The 23170-nt window shown below is 42.3% G+C and overlaps 1 protein-coding gene across 2 annotated transcripts; it reads left to right on the forward strand.

The window, feature by feature from the left end:
• Positions 1–4605: 4605 nt before the first annotated feature.
• On the forward strand, positions 4606–22557 carry PPIC (peptidylprolyl isomerase C). 2 transcript variants are annotated; one of them, XM_060008955.1, is made up of 6 exons: positions 4606–4791; positions 11118–11231; positions 11693–11786; positions 14642–14826; positions 16480–16649; positions 21037–22557. In XM_060008955.1, exons 1-5 carry the CDS (start codon positions 4675–4677, stop codon positions 16606–16608), a joined length of 639 nt encoding a protein of 212 aa, XP_059864938.1. In that variant the 5' UTR covers positions 4606–4674; the 3' UTR covers positions 16609–16649; positions 21037–22557. The 2 variants fall into 2 exon arrangements, with proteins under 2 accessions (XP_059864938.1, XP_059864937.1); XM_060008954.1 differs by lacking the exon at positions 21037–22557 and having other exon boundaries at positions 16480–17130.
• Positions 22558–23170: the final 613 nt, after the last annotated feature.

Here is a 23170-nt window from a genome sequence, read left to right on the forward strand (position 1 = left end):
AGGAAAGTAAGTCAGACAAAGACAAGTACTATATGATCTCTTATAGGTGGTATCTTAAAAAAAAAAGCAAGCAAACAAACAAACAAAAACAACTAAGCTCATACAGAGAAGAGATGGTGACTGTCAGAGGTGGCAGTTAGGGATGGGAGAAATGGGTATCTATTTTTTTGGTTTTATTTTTAGTTTAAATAAATTGAAAAAAATAACCTAAGTTCTTTGTGTCTTAGTTTTCAGGATTCTTTCTTCTCAGGAATGTTGTTATTCATGGATTAATAAAAAGAAGAATTTGGCTTACACAACAGTGAGAGCTAAAATACTTGCCCCTGACACACACACCTATTAGAATGGCTAAAATCCAAAACACTGACAACACCAAATGCTGACAAGGATGTGGAAGAACAGGAACACTCACTTATTGCTGGTGGAAATGCATAATGGTACAGCCACTATGGAAGACAGTTTGGCAGTTTCTTACAAAATGAAACATACTCTTACCATATGATCCAGGTATCACTCTAAGAGGTATTTACCCAAAGGAGTTGAAAACTTATACCTACACAAAAACCTGTGCACAGAGTTAATAGCATCTTTATTCATAATTCCATAACTTGGAAGCAGTAGGTGAATGCATAAACAGTGGTACACCATACCATGGAGTGTTATTCAGCAATAAAAACAAATGAGTTATTAAGCCATTAAATGACATGGAGGAAATATAAATGCATACTGCTAACTGCAAAAAAAAGAGTCTACTTCAAGGACATAGAAAATAATAGGAAATTAAACTCAAAGAAAGAGAAGGAAGGAAATAAAGTTAAGAACATAAACTAATGAAATAAAATCAAACCAAACATAATCATCAGCTCCATTGATGGAGCTGTTGAAGAAAAAAGAAAAATAAATAGCCAATGTCAGGAATGAAAAAAGAAGACCTGACTATAAGTTCTGCAGACCTACAAAATTATAAAAAGATACATTAAATAACTTTATGTAAGTAAATTTTAAAATATAAATGAAGCAAATTCCTCAAAATATAAATGTAAAAACTGACAGACGAATAGAAAATTTAAATAATCCTTCAACCATTAAAAAAATTAAACCTATAATTTAAAACTTTACAATAAAGAAAACTCTGGGCACAGATGGCTTGTAAGAAACATTCAAGGAAGAAATAAGGGCAATCTTTCACAAGTCTTTTCAGAGAACAGGAAAAATACCTACCATTTGCCGATTCATGTTAAGGTGCTAGAATAACCCTGATTAAAAAAAAAAAGTACTGACAGGAAATTCCAAAAAAGAAATTTTAAAGTTGGTCTGATTTGTGAATATAGATGCAAATATCCTGAACTTAAGAATAACAAACTTACCCATTAACATAAAATTGGAATGTTGGTGATTTGCTTGGTCTGAACTGGAAAGCCAGAATCAATTTATTTACTGTTTTTGTTTTCCTGAACTTCATTTCAGAAGTAATGCCTTTTTTCAGTTCTTGTTAAGTTTGTTTTATATATATATATATATATATATATATATATATATATATATATATATATAGCAATAGAAAAAAAGGTCAATACATGTTGGGCGTATTCCAGAAAGCAAGGATAGGTTAAGATTTAAAAATCAATGCAATTCACCACATTTACAGATTAAGGGAATATCACCTGATTATTTTGGTTGATGTCAATACATGATGTTGATTTAATTCATGATAAAACCTCTTAACAAACTAGGACTAAGAAAGGAATTTTCTTAAGTCAAAAAAGAGTATCCCCACCCAAAAGAACATTCAGCAAATATCAGACTTAATGATAAAATATTGAAAGCTTTCCTTCTGGCATTAGGACGGACAAGTTTATTATTAGTTTCCTAGGGTCTTCACATGGTGTCTTCCTCTGTGTGTGTCTTTGTCACTCCTCTTTTTACAAGGACACCAGTCGTATTGCAGTAGGGCCAACCTACTCCAGTACAATCTCATCTTAACTTGATTACATCTGCAAAAAACCCTATTTGGAAATAGGATCACATTTACATATACTGGGGTTTAGGACTTCAACGTACACTTTTGGGGGCAAAATTTAATCCAAAAAACAAGGACTCACCCTATTGTCACTTCTTTTTGTACTGAAGGTCCTGGCCGTGCAATAAGGCAAGAAAAAGAAATAAAAGGTGTAAAGATTAGAAAGGAAGAAGTAAAACTGTCATTATTCATGAATAATATAGTTGTCTCTGTAGAAAATCCTAAATAATTCACAGATAAAATATTAGAATTAATAAGTTTAACAAACTGGTCTATTCAAGATTAATAAACAAAATTTATTTTACTATGATGTAATACCAAAAAACAAAAATAAATGTTTAAAAAGATATAATTTATAATAGCAAAAAAACAAAACAAAACCAAAAACCAAACACCTTGAAATCAATCTAACATGTGTAAGACATTATGAAATCTTACTGAGAGAAATTAAAGAAGATCTAAATAAATACAGGAATATGACACATTCATGAACTGGAAGACTCAATGTTACAAATATGCCAAGTCTTTCCAAAATGATGTATACATGCAATGCAATTCCAATCAAAATCCCAGTGGGATTTGGAAACTGACAAGCTGATATGAACTCAAGTTTATATGAACACAGAAAGCATCAAGAATAGCCAAAAATCTGTTGTACAAAGTGCTGAGACTTGTACTAGTAAAATTGAAGACTTACAATAAGGCTATTTTCATTAAGACAATGTGGTATTGGCACAAAGATAGACAAACATGCCAATGGGACAGAAAAGAGGGCCCACAAACAGACCCATGCATGTAGGGACACTTGTTCCATGACAGAAGTAGCATTACAGAGCAGTAAGTAAAGAAAACACGTTTCAATAAATTATGCTGAGACAAGTGGAATTCATATGGAAAAAAAAATTCGACCCCTAGCTTGTGCTGTGAACCAAAATAGCTACACCCAAAAACGTGGATGAATTTCACAAACAAATTTGAGCAAAAGAATACGTAAGATTCCATTCACACAAAGTTAAAACAAAACTAAATCATATTGGAAGAAATCAGGATTGTGGTTAATTTAGGGAGAAAAAAGTGTTAGTAGTTGCGAGTGGGTACAAGAGGAGTTTCTAGAGAGCTGGTGAATATTTCATTTCTTTAGATGGGTGGGGTTCTAGCTGCATTTGCTTTGTGATAATTCATTGATTTGTACATTTACATTCTGTGCACTTTTCTTTATTTGTATTAATCTTCCCAATAAAATTTTTAAAAAGTAGACACATTCACTCACTGAACAAATATTTATTGAGAAATCACTATACACCAGACATTGTACTAGATCTGAATCAAAAGGAATAAATATAGGCATAAGCCCTGTGATACCCTTAGCTTGCTACGAAAGGGGGACTCCCTCTTTATGTGGGGTGAAGGTGATAAGGAAAGGCATTAGATCCTTCACTGGGCTGAAACATCAAAATAGTTCAGAAGTGTTCTGTCCAGCCCTCAAAAGTGGTGGTTACTCTTTGTATACACTGGAAGGTTCCAGGGTAATTTGAGATCTACACTTAGTTATATATAGGAATCCTATCTGCTTACCTAAGTAAAATCTTGTCTCGAAAGTCATGGCACTAGCCCCTAAGAAAACCAAGAGAATACTATTATTAATTTGCAGTTAATTTTGGCGCTATTACACTAAAATAAAAAAAGTTCTTTGAAGTTCTAATGCAAAAAGCATTGAGTTTTAAAACAACATTGTCCTGATTATAAAATACATGCTCAATGTAGAACATCTGGGATAGCAGAAAATTACAAAGAAAACAAAAATCCATTTTTCTATCACCATAGCTACTGTAAATGTTTTGGTACATTTCTTTCCATTTTTAAAATGCCTTTATACATTTATTTTCACAGTTGACATCCGAATTTATACGTGATTTTGCAAACTGAGCTTTCCATTTAAAAATATGAGCATTTCCCCATGTCATTAAATAACTTTCCTAAACATAATTCTTAAGTTTGTAAAAATTATATCCCCAACTTGAAACATCTCAATGAGAGGTCATTCATCATGTGTAATCGAGTCGAAACATCCGGGGTCCCAGAGTTCTGAGAGGCGTCCAAAACTTAGCTAAAGCCTCTGATGGAACATTGGAACCTGGCAGGCGCGGCGGAGGCTGCTCCAAGGGCAGCTGCGGTCACAGACCGGGACCCGTCCGCAGAGTCCCCAGCCCTAAGGCGCGTAAGTTGCCAGGAGGACCCGGAGCCCGGAGAGTCCTCGACTTTCCATCAGGTTTAATACGCGTCTACGCTGTAAGTTCCTGGCGATACCCCAGCGCACACCTCTCAGCTCCCGGGTCCGGGCCGAGCCCGCAGCACCCGAGCAGCGCTGGCTCGCTCCGGATCCCGGAGCCCAGAGCAGCCTCTGGGTGGCTGGATTCGGCTGCGCCCTCCGTGGCGCGCCACTCCCGAGTCCTTAGCTCGGGTCGCTGGGCTGAACTTGGGAGGAGGCGCCCTCGGTTCCGGGCCTGCCCAGACTGCCCCATCCCCATCACCCCCGCCCCCCCCCCCCCCGCCCCGAACCGGGAGCGCGCAGGCGCAGCCGGCCGAGAGTTCCACCAGCGGTACCGGAGCCTGCGGTTGCGCCCGAGGCGCTGCCCCCGCTGCCACCCCTCACGATGGGCCCGGGTCCCCGGCTGCTGCTACCTCTGTTGCTTTGCGTGGGGCTCAGCGCTCTCGTACCTCCTGCGGGAGCGTCAGGCGTCCGCAAGCGAGGCCCCTCGGTGACGGCCAAGGTGACTGGGCGGCGGGCAGCAGTTTCCCCTCGTGCTGGCCGAGGGGATGGGAGAGCTTTGGGGACTGGAACCTCAGGGTCAGGGGCGGCGAGGAGGCGGCTTCCCGGGCGCAGAGGACGGGAGGCGGCCGGGGGGCTAGGTGGCAGGAGGCTGCCCGCACGCGGGGGCCCGCGCTCTCCCGGGAGACTGTGGGGGCGCTGGGCCCCCGCCGCCGGCTGTCTGAACTTTGCCTGGGAGTTGGGAGAAGCTTCCGGAACCGGCGGGCCCTTTCTTCAGGAAGGAGACCGCCGAGTACTTCCTTCGCCTTGGCGGGGACTAGGGAATAGAAGCAGGAAGAATGCGGGAGGGACGGGGACTGGCGGAGGAGACACGTTGCGAGCGGAGGGGTTGCAGCTGGGCCGCCCGCCGCGGGTGTCACCTGACCTGGCAGATCCCAGGTCCAGCCCCTGTCGCGGTGGGGTCGGGGCAGGCATTACGTGGCCTTGCTGAAACCAAGGGCTATCCTCCTTTTCCAGTATTTAGGAACGACCGTCCTCCCCGGGGAGGGAGAGGTGCGCTTTTCAGACTCTGGCGGCTGGTGGGTGGACCCCAGGGCTTGGGGACGGTGCTAGCAAGGCACAGGCGGCTCCAGTATAACTGAGGCCAGCTTTTTGATCACGATTGGGGGGTGGGGTGGGGGGACATCTGCCATAGACTGTGTCTTTACAGCTTCAGGTCCTTCCCCACCATATTTAGCCAAGGTTAAAGGATAATGGGAGGGTGCAGGGAGAGATAGAGGGAGGGAGGGAGGGGATGATTTGGGGCCCTTGATGACCACTTCTAGAAAACCCAGTGGCAGGGGTGTCTTGGAATCTGGAAGGAGGGGCAGCTGCAGGTGGTCTTAACAATCGGTCCGGTGTCTGCCAGTAGAAATGATACTGTTGGATGCTTAAATCCTCTACCACACACCCCACCCGAGGAGGGGGGAGGACAAGGGGCGGGGGAGGTTCCGCCCAACATCTGACGTAGCCTAAGAGTGAACAGAAAGGCCGTGCTGCGGAGTACGTGCGGTGATAAACTGAGCTTGCTGGCTTTGAGCACTGATTCTCCTCCCAGCCCCTTGATCTTTGGGGCTTATCTAGCTTTGGGAAACGGCTTATACAAAGCCACATAGCTGAAGGGGGGGAAGTGGGGGGGGTGTTCTTCCAATCTGCAGATACTATTTGGGTCTCATGGGATAAGCCTTAAACATAAAATTCATGAAGTTGAAATGATGAAGGAAATAAACCCGGAAATAGATTGGGTGACATTTAAAAATACCTGAAGGGTAAGGAAAAAAAAAAAGCCTGGCAAAGACTTAGGAGGCAAAGGGAACTGCATATGCAAGGCCTCCAGACAGAAAAGTATGTTCAGAGGATGGAGAAAGGATGGTGTGGCTTCAGCCCAGGGATGAGAGGGGGAGTGGCTTGAGATGAGGTTCTGGGTGAGCAGCAGCAAGATCAGGTAGTGCCTTCCGGGCCACAGTTCGGAGTATGGGTTTTAAGGCAATTATTCTCATAATTTGAGGTCTTATTCTAAGTGCAGTTATAGCTGCTGAATGGTTTTAAGCATGGGATTGACATGATCTCATATATGCTTTTAAACAATTACTGTGGTTGTTCAGTGGAGAGTGAACTGGGAGGTCTTCAGGGCTCCAGGTCAGAATCTGGATGGTGGTGGCTTGGATTAGGGGGGGTAATGGTGGAAATGGGGAGCCAGGGAGGGACTAGAAATCGACTTTTGAAATGTAACTAACAGTACTTGCTGACTGTTTAGATAAGGGTGGGAGAAAGGGAGTAGGACTGTCAGATGAAATACAGGATGCCCAGTGAGATGTGAATTTCAGATATGCAACGAATAATTTGTTACTGTGAGAACGTCACCTATAGTATTTGGGAACAGGCTTACCTGGGAAGCTTTTAGACCTACCAGTGCAGAGACTACCCCAGAGCAAGTAATCAGTAATCAGTCTCTGGGAGTGTGGAGCTGCGGTTGGGAACCTCGAGGAGAGGGGAGGAAGCTGGTGGCTGCAAGAGGGGAAGAGTTGGGGCATCTTAGCCCCAAGTCCAGGGTGCTGTCACTGAGGGAGTTTTCAGGACTCTACTTTTGGAACAGTCACTCAATCTATCTCCTTTTTTCCCACCCCATTTGTCATTACGTTCTAAAAACTGTGTAGGCATGTCCTTCCACCTTTTCAACTCTGTTGAATTACTTTTTCAGTGGACATTTTAAAACAACTAATCTATTGGAAAGTAGAAACATTAAAAAATGATTTCTCTGAGTGTGGAAAAGTAGATTAATTGGCCATCACTCTAGTTTATTGTTTTCCCCAGCAGTCTTTACCTTTTCCTCTGATTTTGTTTAAAAACAGGAATCTGTAAATGAGAGGTGTGAAGTGCTATTCCCCCCAGGGCCCTTTAATGGCACTCACCTTGTCCATGAATCCTGCTGCCAGCTGGACACCTCAGCCTCCTGGCCATCCGTGGAGCCTCGGGTTTGGGCTCCAGCTCACTAGTCTCAAAATCCACCGAATTAGTGTTTGCAGCCCTGCACTTTCCAGCAGATGCCATGGGCTCTGTGCAGGGTCAGACACCGAGACTGTAGAAAATACTGCTGCCATCTTTCCAGCTGCACTCACGTCACACTTTGCTGGCACTTCCCGCAGCTCTTGGAGTGGCCAAGAGGCTTCAGCTGGGGTAACAACAAGTTACCTAATGTCTGAGGCTCCTCCTCTGTTCCATTTCTATTTCCTCTGGAAGTGGAAAGAGAAATAATACCTACCTGCAGGGTTTTGCATATTAGATGTGATAAAGCATGTAAAATGCTTAGCCCTGATTGAAGTTCCTGATTAAAGAGGTCAATTGTTAGTGTTATTTGTGTTATGTTATTAATCCTCCTGTGGCAGTGCAGCCCTGAGAGGAATCATCATCTGGGTACAGATGACGAACAGGAGCTCAGAGCTGCCCAAGGTCCCATGGCCAGTTAGTGCTGGAGCTGGTTTGAGGACAGTTTCCTGGACCTCACAGCTCGTGTCCTTGGTGTCTTCCCCAGTTACTTTGGAAATGGAAGCAGGATTAACCCTACAGGGTTTGGGCCAGGCTATGTGAGTGCCTCTTCCCCTGTCTCTCCCCACCTCCAGTGCCCTGTAATAAAAAAAAAAAAATTTTTTTTTTACTTATTTATTTTTGGCTGCATTGGGTCTTCGTCGCTGCGCGTGGGCTTTCTCTAGCTGCAGTGAGCAGGGGCTACTCTTTGTTACAGTGTGCGGGCTTCTCATTGCAGTGGCTTCTCTTGTTGTGGAGCACAGACTCTGGGCACGTGGGCTTCCATAGTTGTGGCACATGGGCTCAGTAGTCGTGGCTCGCGGGCTCTAGAGCACAGGCTTAGTGACGCACGGACTTAGTTGCTCTGCGGCATGTGGGATCTTCCCGGACCAGGGCTCGAACCCATGTCCCCTGTGTTGGAGGATTCTTAACCACTGCACCACCAGGGAAGTCCCCCCGTAATTTTCAAATGACTTGCAAGGGCAGCCTCAAGGGAAAAAAGGAGTGACTGAGGGGCCAGCTCCTGAAGTGCAACATGGAATTCAAGTGCCACCTTTTCCAGGAAGCCTGCCCAGATCTCCATAGATAATCATCACTCTAACCGTGACATTTTATCTGTACATATCTTCTCGTGAAACCTGACTTCCCATTATAGTATAGCGAGTATCTATATGCTTTCTCTTCTGTGGGACGGTAAGCTCCAGGAGGGTAGGGACTTTGCAGCCCCACCCCTTGTCTAGCACGGGGCCTGTTCCCAAGGACACGCAGCAAAGTCACAGACGATATCAGGGTGAGAGGGTTTGCCTGGCAGCCACCCTGGGCCCACCTTCACCCTCTGTGTAGGTGTGTGTGCGCCCTGGTCCTCATTTAGTATCAACTGGCATTGAACTATTTAGGATTTTTTGAGTACCTGCGTGAGCTGACACTGCAGAGCACTGGGAATCTAAAAACACTGTTTCTACCCCTTAAGGGTTCCCTGCCTAGACAGAGCCATATTCATCGTAAATCTCAGTCCAAGTGAACGCAGCCTCAAATTGAAATTTTGTCTTTCATGCTCCTAGTGTTGCCTAACAAAAGCTGGATCTCTTAGCTGGCATCCTTCCTTTGCCTCTGGAACTGGTGAGAGTCTCCCTTCCCAGCCGGCTGCGGTCAGAAGGGCTGTGTTGCTTCTCTGCACATGGATCACTTTTCCTGACTCAGTGCTTTGGTCCCAGAAAGAACTGCCCATCCTTGTCCCTGGAGGCTGCTCCCCTCCTTCCAGGCCTGCCTCCCATCACACCTTTGCCAGGATGCCTTCCTTCAGCCTTAACATTCCTCCAGAACAGGGGGTGTACAGTGTTCTTGGGGCATTTGTAACCTGGGGCCTTGTGCTATGGTTGTTCGTTTACTTGGCCTGTTTACATAAGCTCCCTTAGGACAGGGACTCCCTCCAGTAGCTTGTACCCTCACGCTGCCTTCTGCATGGATCTTTGACAAGTACTTGTTGACAATAAGATTTGATTTCATCATTTCCATTAGAGTTAGGGAAACTCTGCTATATTTTCTTGCCATCACGCATGAAGTTGAAGGATGCTGTGGTTTGGAAAAAAAATCATATTAATATGTGTGCTAGGCTACGTGTAAGAAAATAAGATTTTTACTGAAGAGTGATGCTGGGTGACAGACACTTTTGCTTCATCTTCTTATGCTGCCCTCCCATATTTGATTCTCTTTGCTGTTGAAGTGTTCACAGGCTTTATTTCCTCTTCTTTATTTTAAAAGTCTGATAGGCTTTTCTAGTGTCTTATAGGGTGCTTCTTTACGATTACATACCCAATTCTTGTCCCAGTGCTGCTTCGTTATTGCCTGTTATTGAATTTACTCCTTGGTTCAGAAATCCCTTTGGAGAACCTGCTTCTCTTTGACCCCAGCTCTGCATGCTGGGCTCCTGTGGGTGTTAATGCAGCTTCCTGAATTGTCCTACTCCACTGCACTGCCCATTCTCAAGGGCACCGTCTTCTGTGCATTCTATGAAGTTTTACCATATAAATAATAATACAGTCTTTGCTGCTTTGGCCATGTAAAATTGCAAAATACCACATCATCCTGTGACAGACGTCCTGACGTATTGACAGAAGCTCTTGTCTTGAACTACAGCTTGACAGTCTTTACTTCGTGATTTTTCTAAACTGTACGACATCTTTTGTCTTTGACAACCCTTCTTATATTTTTTAAAGCCATCTCTTGAATGTCTTTTTTACCCATTCAAACAGTACATTGGTTCGTATAATCTAAACTCGCTAATAGAATGCCCTTTGACTCCATGGCCTTTTCAAGCATTCTATCTCAGAATCATCTCAACACAGTGATTTGTGAAGCAAGATGTATGTAATTTCATTTCAGATGAAACAGTTAAAAAAAAGTCCAAGAGAGCTTTTAAAGTTTATCTGCAAAAAAAAAGTGACTCATTTCTGGATGTGTGCTTGCTCTTTTCTGTTCTAAACTGTTGTGACAGAGTAAGGACACGTTGTACATGTGCAGCTTTGGGGACATGATGACTGAATTTGGTGTCTGAGTTTACAGGGTAAATGGTTCTGTCAGGACCTGAGTGTAATGTTTGTTGTATTTTGGGTGCAGCTGTGGCCCTGGTGCCTTAGTGTGTCTGGACGTGAGTGGCAGGCCTTCTGGAGGAGTGTTGTGTGTTGTGATAATCTTTCACGGTCCCCTTGACAGCAGATGTCTACTGAGAACTCACTGGGAATTTAGCACTGCTCGAAGTTATGTAAAAATAAATCTGGATGGTTAGACTGTTTCTCTCCTCACCATTTTTTTTCCTCCTGCCAAGACTGGAGAGCATTACCTCTCAGGAGACCAACAGTCTCCACTCTAACCCGTGTCCGCAGAGCTAGGAAACGGGAGGCCAGAGCAGTGCTGGTCTGGGTTGTGGAGGGGAGAGGAATTCTTGAAGACATTACTGGCTGACTCTGACAGTATTGAGTCCAACTTTAAACCCAGTTTCTAGTACAGTGCCTGGCCTAGAGGTGGTGCTCCGTAACTGTTTGGTGAATGAATGTTTGTGAGTGAAATGCACCCACAAGATGGTTTCAGAGCTCCTTTAATTTATATCATGCTCCTTCATAAAATAGCTCCTTCGTGCTCCTTTATAAAATACTGGTGGGCAGGGCCCTTGCATGGGGATCAGTTCTCAGATTATCATGTTCCCTTACCTTGTATTGTGGCTTTTTCACATTATAACCTTCTGCTCTGCCTTTCAACCACATGCAGGTCTTCTTTGATGTGAGGATTGGAGATAAAGATGTTGGCAGAATTGTGATTGGCCTCTTTGGAAAAGTTGTGCCCAAGACTGTGGAAAATTTTATCGCTCTGGCAACAGGAGAGGTATGTCTCAGTTTTATTCCCTTTAACTGGGCAGAAGTAGATCTTCCTTCTTTTAAGCCAAACGTAAAGATGTATTCTGGGAAAATAAGTATTAAATTAGTAGATGAGATGAACTTGAGACATCTAACAATATTTTACTTTATTTTCCTAGAAAATCGCTATTCTTCAAGCCTTCAGTTTCCTCAGGGTTCTAGAAACTGACAGGAAACAGTCATCAAGTGAAAATGCAGACTTCTCTCTTTTTACTTGTGCAGGTTAATACTTTACCTCTATAGTTTATGTGTTTACTTTTCAGTCAGCTAATGATAAATTTCTATCAGTAAATTATTGCAGGCACCTAATCTAGTTCTGTAGATATTTTGTGTAATTTTCTCATTTTGTCATTTCCAGATAAACACTGGGGTTTATCTTACAGTATGGGTTATATCTACTTGTGTATTCAATTGACATAATCTCTTTAGAAAGGATATGGATATAGAGGAAGCAAATTTCATCGCGTCATCAAAGATTTCATGATTCAAGGAGGAGACTTCACCAGTGGAGATGGCACTGGCGGTAATGTTGTCTAACATTTTTCCTTTCCTGCTTACCCAGGTGAAACCTAAGATTAAGATGATGTATTTACCCAGCATATTGAATTCCCAGATTTAAGGAACAAAGTCATAAAGACAACCAGACTAATTTTTCAAGAAGGATTGAGTTGGGGTGGGGGTGCCGTATCTAACAAAATCTTGGTAGGTGTGAATGAGTGAGGCCTCCTAATTTGTAACAGTATTGCTTTGGTGTTCATTATCTTTCCATAGTGGAGGTATATTCATTTAGTAGGCTGTTTTGCAGTGCTTAAAATCCTAGACTTCTGGTATGTAGCAATACAGAAAGATGTCTGTCATAGCAAGGAAACGTAGACTGAAAAACTGTACCCTGGGGTGGCAGCCAGCTGCAGATGTGCACGTTGGTGGAGGGGGTCTGGGGACATCACGCCAGAATGACGAGGCTGGTATTTAGGTGGCAGGATTATAGGTGAATGTACCTCCTTCTTTCAAAATTCTTTCATTTTAATTGTCAGCTTTTTCAACAATAAAAAAATTAAGTAATAGACAACTTGTCAAAATTACAGTATACATTAATTTTTATCAACAAAGTTAGAATTCTATAAAGTACAAATAATTCAATTTATAGAGTTTAAGTATCTCTGAGCTTATTGTTTCTCATTGAGGATTCCAGCTACCCAGCTCCCTGGACTATTTTTCCCCAGAAATGTAGTGAATTCCTGAACACACACACAGTATATAACCACACAGAATTTAAATTTACTTCAGGTTTAAGATTTTTAATTCAGCAAATACTGGTGTTGGTGGATATTAAATTGCTAACTTTTTCAAGAAACAAGCCATTTTCAAGCACTATTGTTCATTTTATGTTTATTGCAATTTTTTAAATAACAAAATGGCTGCCATTAAATGTTTGGATTTGCCAGACACTTCAGGAGGATTACTTTTAGTCCCTGCAGAAATGCTGCCAGGTATGGGAATGTAGAATGGAGCACAGGAACATGTTCAGGTTACTTGGTTTCATGGGGTTGGTGAGGATGCTCAGGGTAGCAACCCCAGCTGCTGCAGAGCTGGGTCTCAGTGGAAAAGCCTGCAGCTCCAGTACGGGTCCCCTCAGGACTGGCACCCCACCGCCCTGCCTGGGGCCCAGCAAGAATGGTGATGGAGTTCTACTGTGTCCTCTTTTCTGTGTCCCTCTCTCTCTCTGCTTTCCCTGCTCTGTGTGTGTGTATGGGTTCACATGAGATTTGTAGATAGGACCTTTTGGATCATTTAAACTTTGCTACCAGCCCACCTCATATGTCACTTACCAACCAGCTATAAATGGCTTGCCTTTGGTATCCACTTCTGGTCCTTCTAACTGAGCCAGGATTTTTTTTTTCTGGGTAAGATGAATTATATTTGATCTAGTCTACAAAAAAAAAAAAAAAAAAAAAGTCAGGTTTCCTTAAATTATTAAATATTGTATTAATTACTCAGATAAGTATAAAATAAGACAATTACAAAGGAGTGAAGTTGTTAAAATATCTAGTTATTCATTCAAAAGCCATATATTGCAAGATGTAAACCTTAAGAAGGAAAATAATTAGGATTCACAGAATGTCCTTACTAATTCCTCTACTGCAACACTTTGTAGATATTGTGTTTTAAAAGTTAACTACATTAGCTGTGAAGAAGTTTTGGTTGTATATAAATGAAGAAAAACACCTTATGTGAGACCCAAGTCTTAAGGAAGTAGAATTTTTGCCTGGTCCTTCACAAGTACTGCATAGTAAGAAAGGAGATGACACAAGAGCTAACTGAGCCAGGACTTTAAGGCTGGCCACCAATGGATAAGGAGCCCTGCAGCGGAGGAGGTGGGTGTGACAGTCACTCAGGGTGTTAGGGGATGGAGCAGATACTTTTCATGGTCTGTACTGTTGTTTTATAGGAAAAATGTGTTCTGCTCTCCCTGCTGCTGTGCTTGATCTCCAGCCCCCATGCCTGCCTTTGGTTCTTCCGTCCAAGGTTGGCTCCCTGGGTGCTCTCAGTTGCTGTGATCCTCTGTATCCTGATGAGCCCTGAAGTCATCAAGCCTAATGACTTCCAGGCTTGCGCTGTTCTCAGTGCTGAGGCTCTTCATGCTTAGGGAACCAGAGTTAGAGCCAGAAGGTCAAGTTCTACTCTGCTGTTTTCAAGTTTGATAACCTCTGTTTCCCATTCAAAATGGGAATGAGAAAACCTATTCTACAGGATTGTTGTGAGAATTTACTAAGGGTGTATATTAAGTGCGTATTGTACTCTGGTTGGCTGCAGAGGTAGGAGTGATCCAGGGCAAGTGACCTGAACCTCAGGACAGAGGTGGAGCCACTAGGTTCGCTTATCCACCTTTCCATTGGGCTTCACAATGTCATCCTGCCCTTCAGTTCCTTCTCGTTTCAGAGTGAAATCACTGACTTGCTTGTTCAGGGTTTGGGTCTTGGTTTGAGGCCAGAGGGCATCCTTCCATCTTGTGTCATACTTAAGGCTTTTGTTTATTTGTTTTGGTCCCTGATGCCCTGTTTCCTTAAGGAGCTAATTTTTTTTTTTTTAATTTTTTTGGCTGTGCTGCGTGGCATGCAGGATCCTAGTTCCCCAGCCAGGGATCTAACCCATGCCCCCTGCAGTGGAAGCATGGGATCTTAACTACTGGACCTCCAGGGAAGTCCCCGTTAATTTTATCCTCTGCTTTATTTCTCCTTATATTTGACCATCTTTTCCCCATCCCCACCTCCTACAGGGTTCTATTAACCAATCTACTCAAACCTTATATTCCCCTTTGAAGAATTTACTTTCATAGAACATCTGTTGTCTCTCCCCTTTTTGTTTTGTCTCACTCAGGTATAAGCATTTATGGTGAGACATTTCCAGATGAGAACTTCAAACTGAAGCATTATGGCATTGGGTGGGTCAGCATGGCCAATGCTGGGCCTGACACCAATGGCTCTCAGTTCTTTATCACCTTGACCAAGCCCACCTGGTTGGATGGCAAACATGTGGTATTTGGAAAAGTCATTGATGGAATGGTAACTTGATGTATTATTTTTTCTCATTCAAAGATTTATAATGAGAGTACTCTTAGTGATTTAATCTCCAAACGTGCTTGTTAGAGAGCCATAATTACATGCTGACTGGCCTTTTCAAAGGTGAATAAATTATATATGGTGTGGTATTTTTAATTGTTAGGAGCATTGGGGCAGAAGCTGGGGCCTTGACAGGGAGAAGTTGAGTACTTAATTCATCTCACACTTGAAATAAGTGGAAACTCTTTTTAAAGTAACCAGATAAAATCCCACATGTACATACAATGAAATATTATTCAGCCTTAAAAAGGAAGGAGATCCTGTCACATGCTGCAACATGAATAAACCTTTGGAATGTTAAAGAAAACAAGCCAGTCACAAAAAGGCTGTATGAGTCCATTCAAATGAGGTATCTAATGTAGTCAAATACATGGGAACATAAAGCAGGATGGTGGTTGCCAGGGGCTGGGGGGATGAGGAAATCGGGAGCTCGTTTCAGTGGGTATCTCTATAGATCTTCAGTTTCATAAGATGAAAAAGTTCTGAAGTTTAGTTGCACAATAGTATGAATATGCTTAAACTAATGAACTGTACACTTAGAAATGGATAAGACGGCAAATTTTATGTTATGTGTTTCTTACCACAATTCAAAATAAAATATTTTTAAAAGCCCTGAGCCCCATGTGGTTTATTTTTAAAACTCCTGAGCCTCCAGAGGTGGGCCCGCGAATAAGCGTGTTAAAAAATTGTGGTAACATGTACACAACATAGAAATTTCCATTTTAACCATGAAATAAGCAGTTTTTAAAGTGCCACAGGTAGTTCGGATGTGTAGCTGCTGCTTTAGGTACACGTGTGCACATATGAACCCACACACACAATCTATTTAGAAATATATATTATTGATATTATTAGAAGAATGCTGGTCGTTTATCTTAAATTAACCTAAGTCAGCCAGAGACTGGATTAGCTGACACCATGTCCAAAGCGCTCAGACACTTTGTTGCTGTTTTTGTCTCAACGCTGTTTGGGAAACTCATCAGAAGTCCACTTGCCTAGTCCTGGCCCAGTATGTGACATAAATTAGTCCATGAGCTTGTGAAGCCTTCCGGAGTAGAGAAAGGGGCCTTTTACACGACTGTGGGGTTGGGGTTACATTAGTATCAGACTCAACCTGTAGATTACTGGCTGGGGTCGGCTTTAAAATGGACAAACCCAAAACTAGCTCCACTACTAAACTGCTTTCTGGCTCATTTTCTTATGCCTAGACCTCTTATAGAGTGGAGCTGAAACTGTCTCAAATTCCACGTTAACTCTTAAGTTGGGTTGTAACAAGTGAATAGAAATACTTTTTATTAGCACTAGATGTTTGCAAAAATATCTAATTTTTTTAGAATATAAAATGCTAATAAAAAGAAGAGAGGAAATTCACAAATATGCTCTCTGATTAGCAAGCTAGTGGGTAAATTTTATTCTGTTATATATAAATTTCCTGACTAAATTTTCCATAGTTATCTTGCATGGTTTTTGTAATTACAGAAAAAGCAAAAACAACTTATTTCCCACTAGGGCTTTCAGACTTCACATTGATTTTACCTCTTGATCACCACAGTTGCTGGTCAGAAGTGATCCATGGGTCTACTTTTCTCTCACCAGACAGTGGTCCACTCCATAGAACTGCAGGCAACTGATGGGCATGACCGTCCACTCACCAACTGCTCCATCATCAACAGTGGCAAGATAGATGTGAAAACGCCCTTTGTGGTAGAGGTCGCTGACTGGTGATACAATGGGCAGAAAACAAAGAAGAACACACTCTGCCAGGGGTGTGTGTGTGTGTGTGTGTGTGTCTGTGTGTTGATTCTTAAAAGTTACTGTTTTGCTTTGTTTTTTAACTTTATTCTGTTTTCTACCCCAGATCACAGGAAGGTTATAGAAAGCAACCACTCAAAGTTTAGTTAGCATGAATTTTGGTAAATCACTTGTTGAGGGACTTTGCACTTAAAAGACATATCCCTTTCCTCCAATGGTGCTGTTTTTAAATTAGAAAACTTTGTATTGGCTATTTTCTTTTGAAGAACACAGTCATTTCTTTGCTGGATTCATTGTGACCCCCAGATTCAGTGATGCTGAAGATTTGTCTGAAAAAAGATGGGAACAAGAAGTTTATTACTTTGTATTCAAACAGAAATTCTTTTCAGGTAAAGGGAGATTTGATTAGTATTATCTGATATATGTCACAGGGACTTCTACCTAATGAAAGGTGCTTTGGTATTCTCTATATTAAATACTTTTTATGTAGATCAATTATTTTTGCAAGACTTTCTTTTAACCTGAAGTGCTTTAAAACAAAATATACAAAATATATGCATTTTAATGTTAATAATGAAAGATTAGCGAAGGTTCTATAAGTCAAAATATTAGCACAGCTGGATCATTTGGGATGGGAGTGCACAGAAAGGATGCCTGTCCATATCCCAAATACTTGAGCTGATTATTCACTAATTTTTACTCTGTGTAACATGTTTAGAAATTTCCCTTGAGTCCAGTTGCAACAAAAAGGAGTCTTTCTTCACTTACATAGTGGGGATGAAGATTCGGGCTGTACTTAAACTAGATGGGAAAGTAAAATCTTATTGGTGGGGCCTTGTTGTAACATACCTGGCTGTACCAGAATGTGCCTGATCTCTGTTCAAATGGGAGTGGTCGTTGTTAAACGGCCCCATTGCTTCTCCCCAAAATTACATCTCTTGAGCTGTATTCTAAGAAAACCGCTTCAATGAGAGATGAGGTGAAATGAGCATTCTTACTGCTGATAGGGGTGTTAATTGCTACAGTCCTCCTGAAGAGCATTTTGTTATTTTTTTCCAAAAAACTTCATTAAAGGCCTTTGATATGCCAGGTACCAGTTTTTGAGTTTGGGGAATACAGCAGTGGACAGCGAGAAAAAGGCATCATGGAACTTACATTCTAGTGATGAAGACAGAATAAATGAGGTAACAAATAAAAGGGTGTTGACACTGTAAAGAAAACACCAGGTTTGCTGGAAAGGCCCAGGTGCGGGCGAGGGAGAGGGGCGCTGTTTGGGTGGTCTCATGGGGGGACATTTGAGCTGAGCTCTGAGGAGAGAGAAGAGGCGGCTGTCAGGCCAGACCTGTGATCCAGGCCTTCCAGGCAGAGAGGGGAGAGATAACACGAGGGTCCTGAGGTGGAATGTGTGGATTCCAGGGCAGAAGACAAAGCCAGTGTGCTGCAGCCTGAGAGGTCAGAGAGTAAGGCTGATAATGGAGCATTTGGGGCCTGGGGTGCCAGGGCAGAGCTCTTCTTTTATTCCCAGTACAGTGGGGAGCTATCGGGTTTAAGTTGTGGGGGGGCATGATATGATCTGCATGTAAGACTATTTTGTCTACTACGAGGAGGAGTTTTATAGGGGGTTGAAGTACATACCAGGAAACTCAAAACATTCGTATCCTTTGGAATCCCACTCCTGGGACTTTGCTGTAGACGGTGATCTGAACTTGAAAGCGTGACAATGCTGTGGACGGTCTGGCAACCCGTCCCCCTTGGTCCGGAGATGGCCACCTGTTTTCTTTGAGGAATCACACAATCCTTTCAGACACCTCTTATCCTTAGGGTGGGCTGACCCTACAGATGGGTACATGCCTGGCCTGGCAAACTCATTCATTAACTCACTTGATAAATACTAGATGCTGGAGAGAGCTGCAAACGAAACTGCCAGCCCTCGTGGTTCCCATGGAAGGAGACAAATAATTCGCACATATACCACGTGAATATATAACAGAACATCAGGTAGTCATAAGTCCACAAAGAGAAACAGGGAGAGAGACTAGAGAGTGAAGAGGGGATCAGGGCAGTCCCTGAGTAGGGCCTGAAGGAAGTGAGAGGGCAGCAAACCATGGGGACATTGGGGGAAGAGTGAGCAAGGCAGAAGAGGGGACAAGAGTAGTGGCCCCGGATGAAGGGCAGACTGGTGGGCTCAAGAAACAGCAAAGGGTCCAGGTGTGCAGAGTGAGGGCAGTGGAGGAGTCAGATGGGAGAGGTGGGAAAGGGAGCAGGGGGTCCTATAGGCCAGTTGGAACATTCCCTTGTCCTGGCCCCAGTGACAGGCTCAGAGTTACATGTTTGACCCCAGTCATATTAGTGAGCTTCAACTGTGGGAGTTCTGCTGGGAGAAATGCTAGGACAGAGCTGCTGTTTCTTATGGGAAGAGGTAAAGGAGCAGGCGTGAGAATGAAATCAGCACAAAGGGAAGCTGGTCCAGGAGATGGAAGATGGATTCCTGAAGACACTGCTGAGCCCCTAAGTCTAGCCATGCCTGAAGCCAATCTCTACCCCTAGCTTTTTAATTACGCAAGCTAATACAGTTCCTCTTTTGCTTAAGCCAGGGTGAATTGATTTCTTGTGACTTACAGCCTAAAGTCTTTGTCTAATACAGCAATATTGGAAAAGTTTTACGTATAAAGATGTGAACTGCAGAATTGTTTATGATTGCAAAATACTGGAAGCAACTTGAATGTCCCAAAATGGTTATAAAGGAGTAGTATGCATTCATTAAGACTGATGCTACAAAACTCAGAGTACCGTGTTATAAAGAAAAAAGTAGAAATTCTGTATGCAGCACGATCTCAATTATGTAAATACATTCTCATAAAGCAAAAGCAACAAAATGTAGATTGACATAAAAACAAATGCAAATGGTGGGATTTTTAAAACTCATGTTTATATTTTCTTTACTTTTTGTCTTCGAATTTTTCTCTAGAGTGTATTTCTTTATAATACAATACTTGGGGAAAAACTTATTAAAATTTTTTTTAAAGGTAACACAGGAGGAAATTGGAAACAAATGTCCTCGTACATATAAAGTGCCTTAAGTCTCAAATGTCAGAAAGCACATAAGCCACTGCTACGCCCCCATGCATAAGGACATGTACTTTCTACCATATTTGCCATCTAGCTTTTTCATGAGTATGAACATAATGAGATCTCTCTTGTGATAAAGCAAAAATTGGTTCATTTTGGAAGTGCTGAAATTCTGAGACCACTAGTGCACAGGTAGCAAACTGTCAGGGTGTCTGTTATCCCAGATGATCTATGAGCTAACGTCACCCCCCCTGCTAAAAGCAGTTTATCCTGAGGGTCAGGCTGTATACTAAAAACATCAGCAAACTGATAACTACATATAAACTATTGCTTTATAACAAGGTCTATGTTTTCTGCAAAGGCTTTTGAAATAAACAGCTCGCTATTTAGCCAATCATGCTGCTAAAAGGACACAAACGTAGCCAAGGGTGTGTGTGGAATCACAGGAAAATTACACTGGCTGCTACCACCGCCATGCCCACATTATTATAATTCAGTCTTGAATCACTTTAATAAACAATTTAAACATTTTGGTATCCTTAGCCACAAGTTGTTTAATTCCAAGTGCTATTTAGCAATTTTCTGGAATATCAGATAAGAATTTAGTAAAATTTATTCTTGGGTCAGATTAATTAGCATGACACTTGCAAAATGATTGACTGCTCCATTTCCGATGAGTCTTTAGAACTCATCAACCTCATTTTTTAGTTCAGCTGTTTTGAATTACATAAAGACAAAAATATGGCAAGGATTTTATAGCAGGAAAAGGATTTGTTTTTGTTTTTCAAAATTCCTATAATTCAGGCAGCTGAAGAAATCTTTGATCTTGAAGGCTTAGAAATTCAAAGCCCCTCAAAGCACTTTTTTTTTTTTTAAGAAAAAGTAAAAACAGTATTTGTAATGGAAAATTTTGGTGCTGTTAAGTACATAACGGCTTTTACTTGTCTGCAGTTCATCTCATGGACTTGATTTTGGCCAAGTCTAAGTGTTAGGTGTGATACAACATCACCTGCTTGGAGATTTGCTAGTGTTACTGATATTCTAGAGTGATGGAAAAACAACTGGCACTGATGCAGAATTAGAGTGACTAGTCACAGAAGTCCCATCTGGGGGGAAAAAGAAGTCCATCTGACACATAGTAAGAGTCAAAACAAAATGCATTACAAAATCCATAAATGGAATTGTAAGCCCATCACTACTTTCATTACAATGCTTGGGAGTCACAAATTTGGAGGATTTGGAAGGGACTCAACATGCCAATATATCTTCTATTGCCTACTTCTAAAGTTTTATTAGGAGTCATGTAAGTTTCCACATCCATTACTTTTTCAGAGGCTGTGAAGGACTTTCTTCCTGAAGCACACTGGGCCTTTAAAGTGCTATTAAAACTACGGTCACCATCTGTCCTAGGTGGTAAATATTATGTCCTGTCATTTGGATAGATATCTCAGTTTGAAAACCTGAACCTTTTTCTTCCAACCTGGACACAAAACACAGGTCTCCTGCCTGTGCCTCTTCTGGACACCAAGACCTACACTGGGACAGACTGTCTTGAGGAGAGGAGTAAGAACTGGTCAGCCTGGAGCAGAGAAAGGCAAGACTTGATTTATCCCTGCTGTCCTGGAAGTACACCTCTCTTATAAAGACCTAAGGACTTCTGAATTGCCTCCAAGCCTGTACAAGCTGCTCTCTCTGCCTACTGAGCCCCCGCCACCCTATCTGTTCCCTGCCATTCTTCAGGACTCAGTACCTGGGATCCCTCCCTCGACGAGCCTTCACTGGAAACTTCCTCACACCGTGTTCTAACTGCTTGCTTCCTGGGTGTCTCCTGTCTCCTCCTTGGACTGGAATTTGCTCTCGGCCAAGGATTAGATCATACTCATCTCCCCCTGAGACAGTGTTTCACACATAACTGATGCTCAATAAGTATGTTCAGAATCGGTAACCAAAAATAACCCACCTACAATTATACTATGAGGTATTTAAACTCTCTCAGGACTAGAAATATTGTTAAACATTGGCATTTGTCTTTTGACTCTTTCTACCCTTTTTCAAAGACTGTTACCTTTTTCAAAAAAAATAAACTTTTCCTCGTTATTTTCTGAGTTGAGGTTAGAAGGGCATGATAGAAGTAGACTGGCAAAAATGATGTGGGTGTCAAACAGTAGAAGAAAAGCCCCAAGTGGTGGTGAGCCTTCAGTGGCAGCGTCCGTGGTGAGTGGCAGCTGGCTTGGGTGACACACCTTGGTCATGAGCGTGCCAAGCTGCTGGCAGTCGGTGAGGCCCAGCCCTGAGCTGAGCAGTGTGGATTTGACCTGAGAAGTGATGAGAAACCACTCTCTCTCGAGTCTTAAGTACTGCGGAAGTCATGGTATCCACCTTGGAAACCTTTACACTTGAATCCTCATTTGTTGGGCAATTTATGTGGTTCAGTGAGAAAACTGCACAGTCACATGGCTCCACCACGTGTAAACCCAGTTAGGTAATAACATGATGCCCTTTGTGGTCAAAGTCACAGGTTTGCTCTCTGTGCTTGGCTTTGTTCCTGGCTACGGAGCGTATTCCTGACTCTCGTGAGCAAGGCACGAAGTTAGAAATAGTTCAGCAGCATAAATCTATCACCACAATGAGAAAAATCTAGCTTAGCTTCCTTCTGCTGGTCAGTCAGTGTTGCACCTAGTCTGCTTCTATGCAGCTGCAGGCACTGGGAGCTCTTTGGAGGATTTTTTTTTAATTCATGTTTTTAAAAATTTCATGCCTGGTAACGAAATATAAATTTCATGCCTGGTAAAGAAACATAAATGGGTATAAACAAATAAAATAAATCATTATTTGTCAATTATATCTCAATAAAGCTAAATAAAATAAAATAATAATAGATCAAATCCCTCCTGTGTAAAACCAGTGAATTGTTTCCCATTGCACATAGGCTATAAGCCTTGAATGCCATGTCCCAAGGAGGGCCCTGTGGGATCCAGCCCCAGCCCTCCACTATCCTCTACACTCACCCGTTTCCTTGGGGACCCTGACTGAAGCTCTCTCCTTGGTTGGGCTTTGGAACCTTCTGATGTCTCTGTGACACCCTCTCCCTTCCCCCATTCTTGCCAGTTAATTCCTCCAACATCCTTTGTCTCTACTTCAGTGTCACTACCTCAGAGAAGGTTCTTGACCTGCCCAAACCTAAGTTACGTATCTTTCCTGCACATAAGTAAACCTCCTTATTTTTCCTTTATAGCATGTAACACATTTTATAATGACACTTGGGGGCATATTTACCCATCTAATATCACATTATTCTGTAACTTCCATGAAGTCAAGGATTCTAGTTTACTCAGATTCACATTTAAAGATAGCAATGATTTAGAATGACACCATGATGCCTTCTGTGATGAAAAAAAATTACCATGATACCAGATATAAAAGCTTATGCAAAAGAAGATAATTTCTATGGGTAAGATACCTCTTA

Source organism: Delphinus delphis, chromosome 3 (assembly GCF_949987515.2).
Source record: "Delphinus delphis chromosome 3, mDelDel1.2, whole genome shotgun sequence".
NCBI classification, from domain to species: domain Eukaryota; kingdom Metazoa; phylum Chordata; class Mammalia; order Artiodactyla; family Delphinidae; genus Delphinus; species Delphinus delphis.

What these genes read in the sequence shown, in the direction of transcription:
- PPIC (XM_060008955.1), top strand. Translation starts at nt 4,675, where the DNA reads ATGGGCCCGGGTCCCCGGCTGCTGCTACCTCTGTTGCTTTGCGTGGGG. An exon ending in TCGCTCTGGCAACAGGAGAG is followed by an intron (nt 11,232 to 11,692) that starts GTATGTCTCAGT and finishes TAATCTCTTTAG; the next exon opens with AAAGGATATGGATATAGAGG. An exon ending in CAGTGGAGATGGCACTGGCG is followed by an intron (nt 11,787 to 14,641) that starts GTAATGTTGTCT and finishes TGTCTCACTCAG; the next exon opens with GTATAAGCATTTATGGTGAG.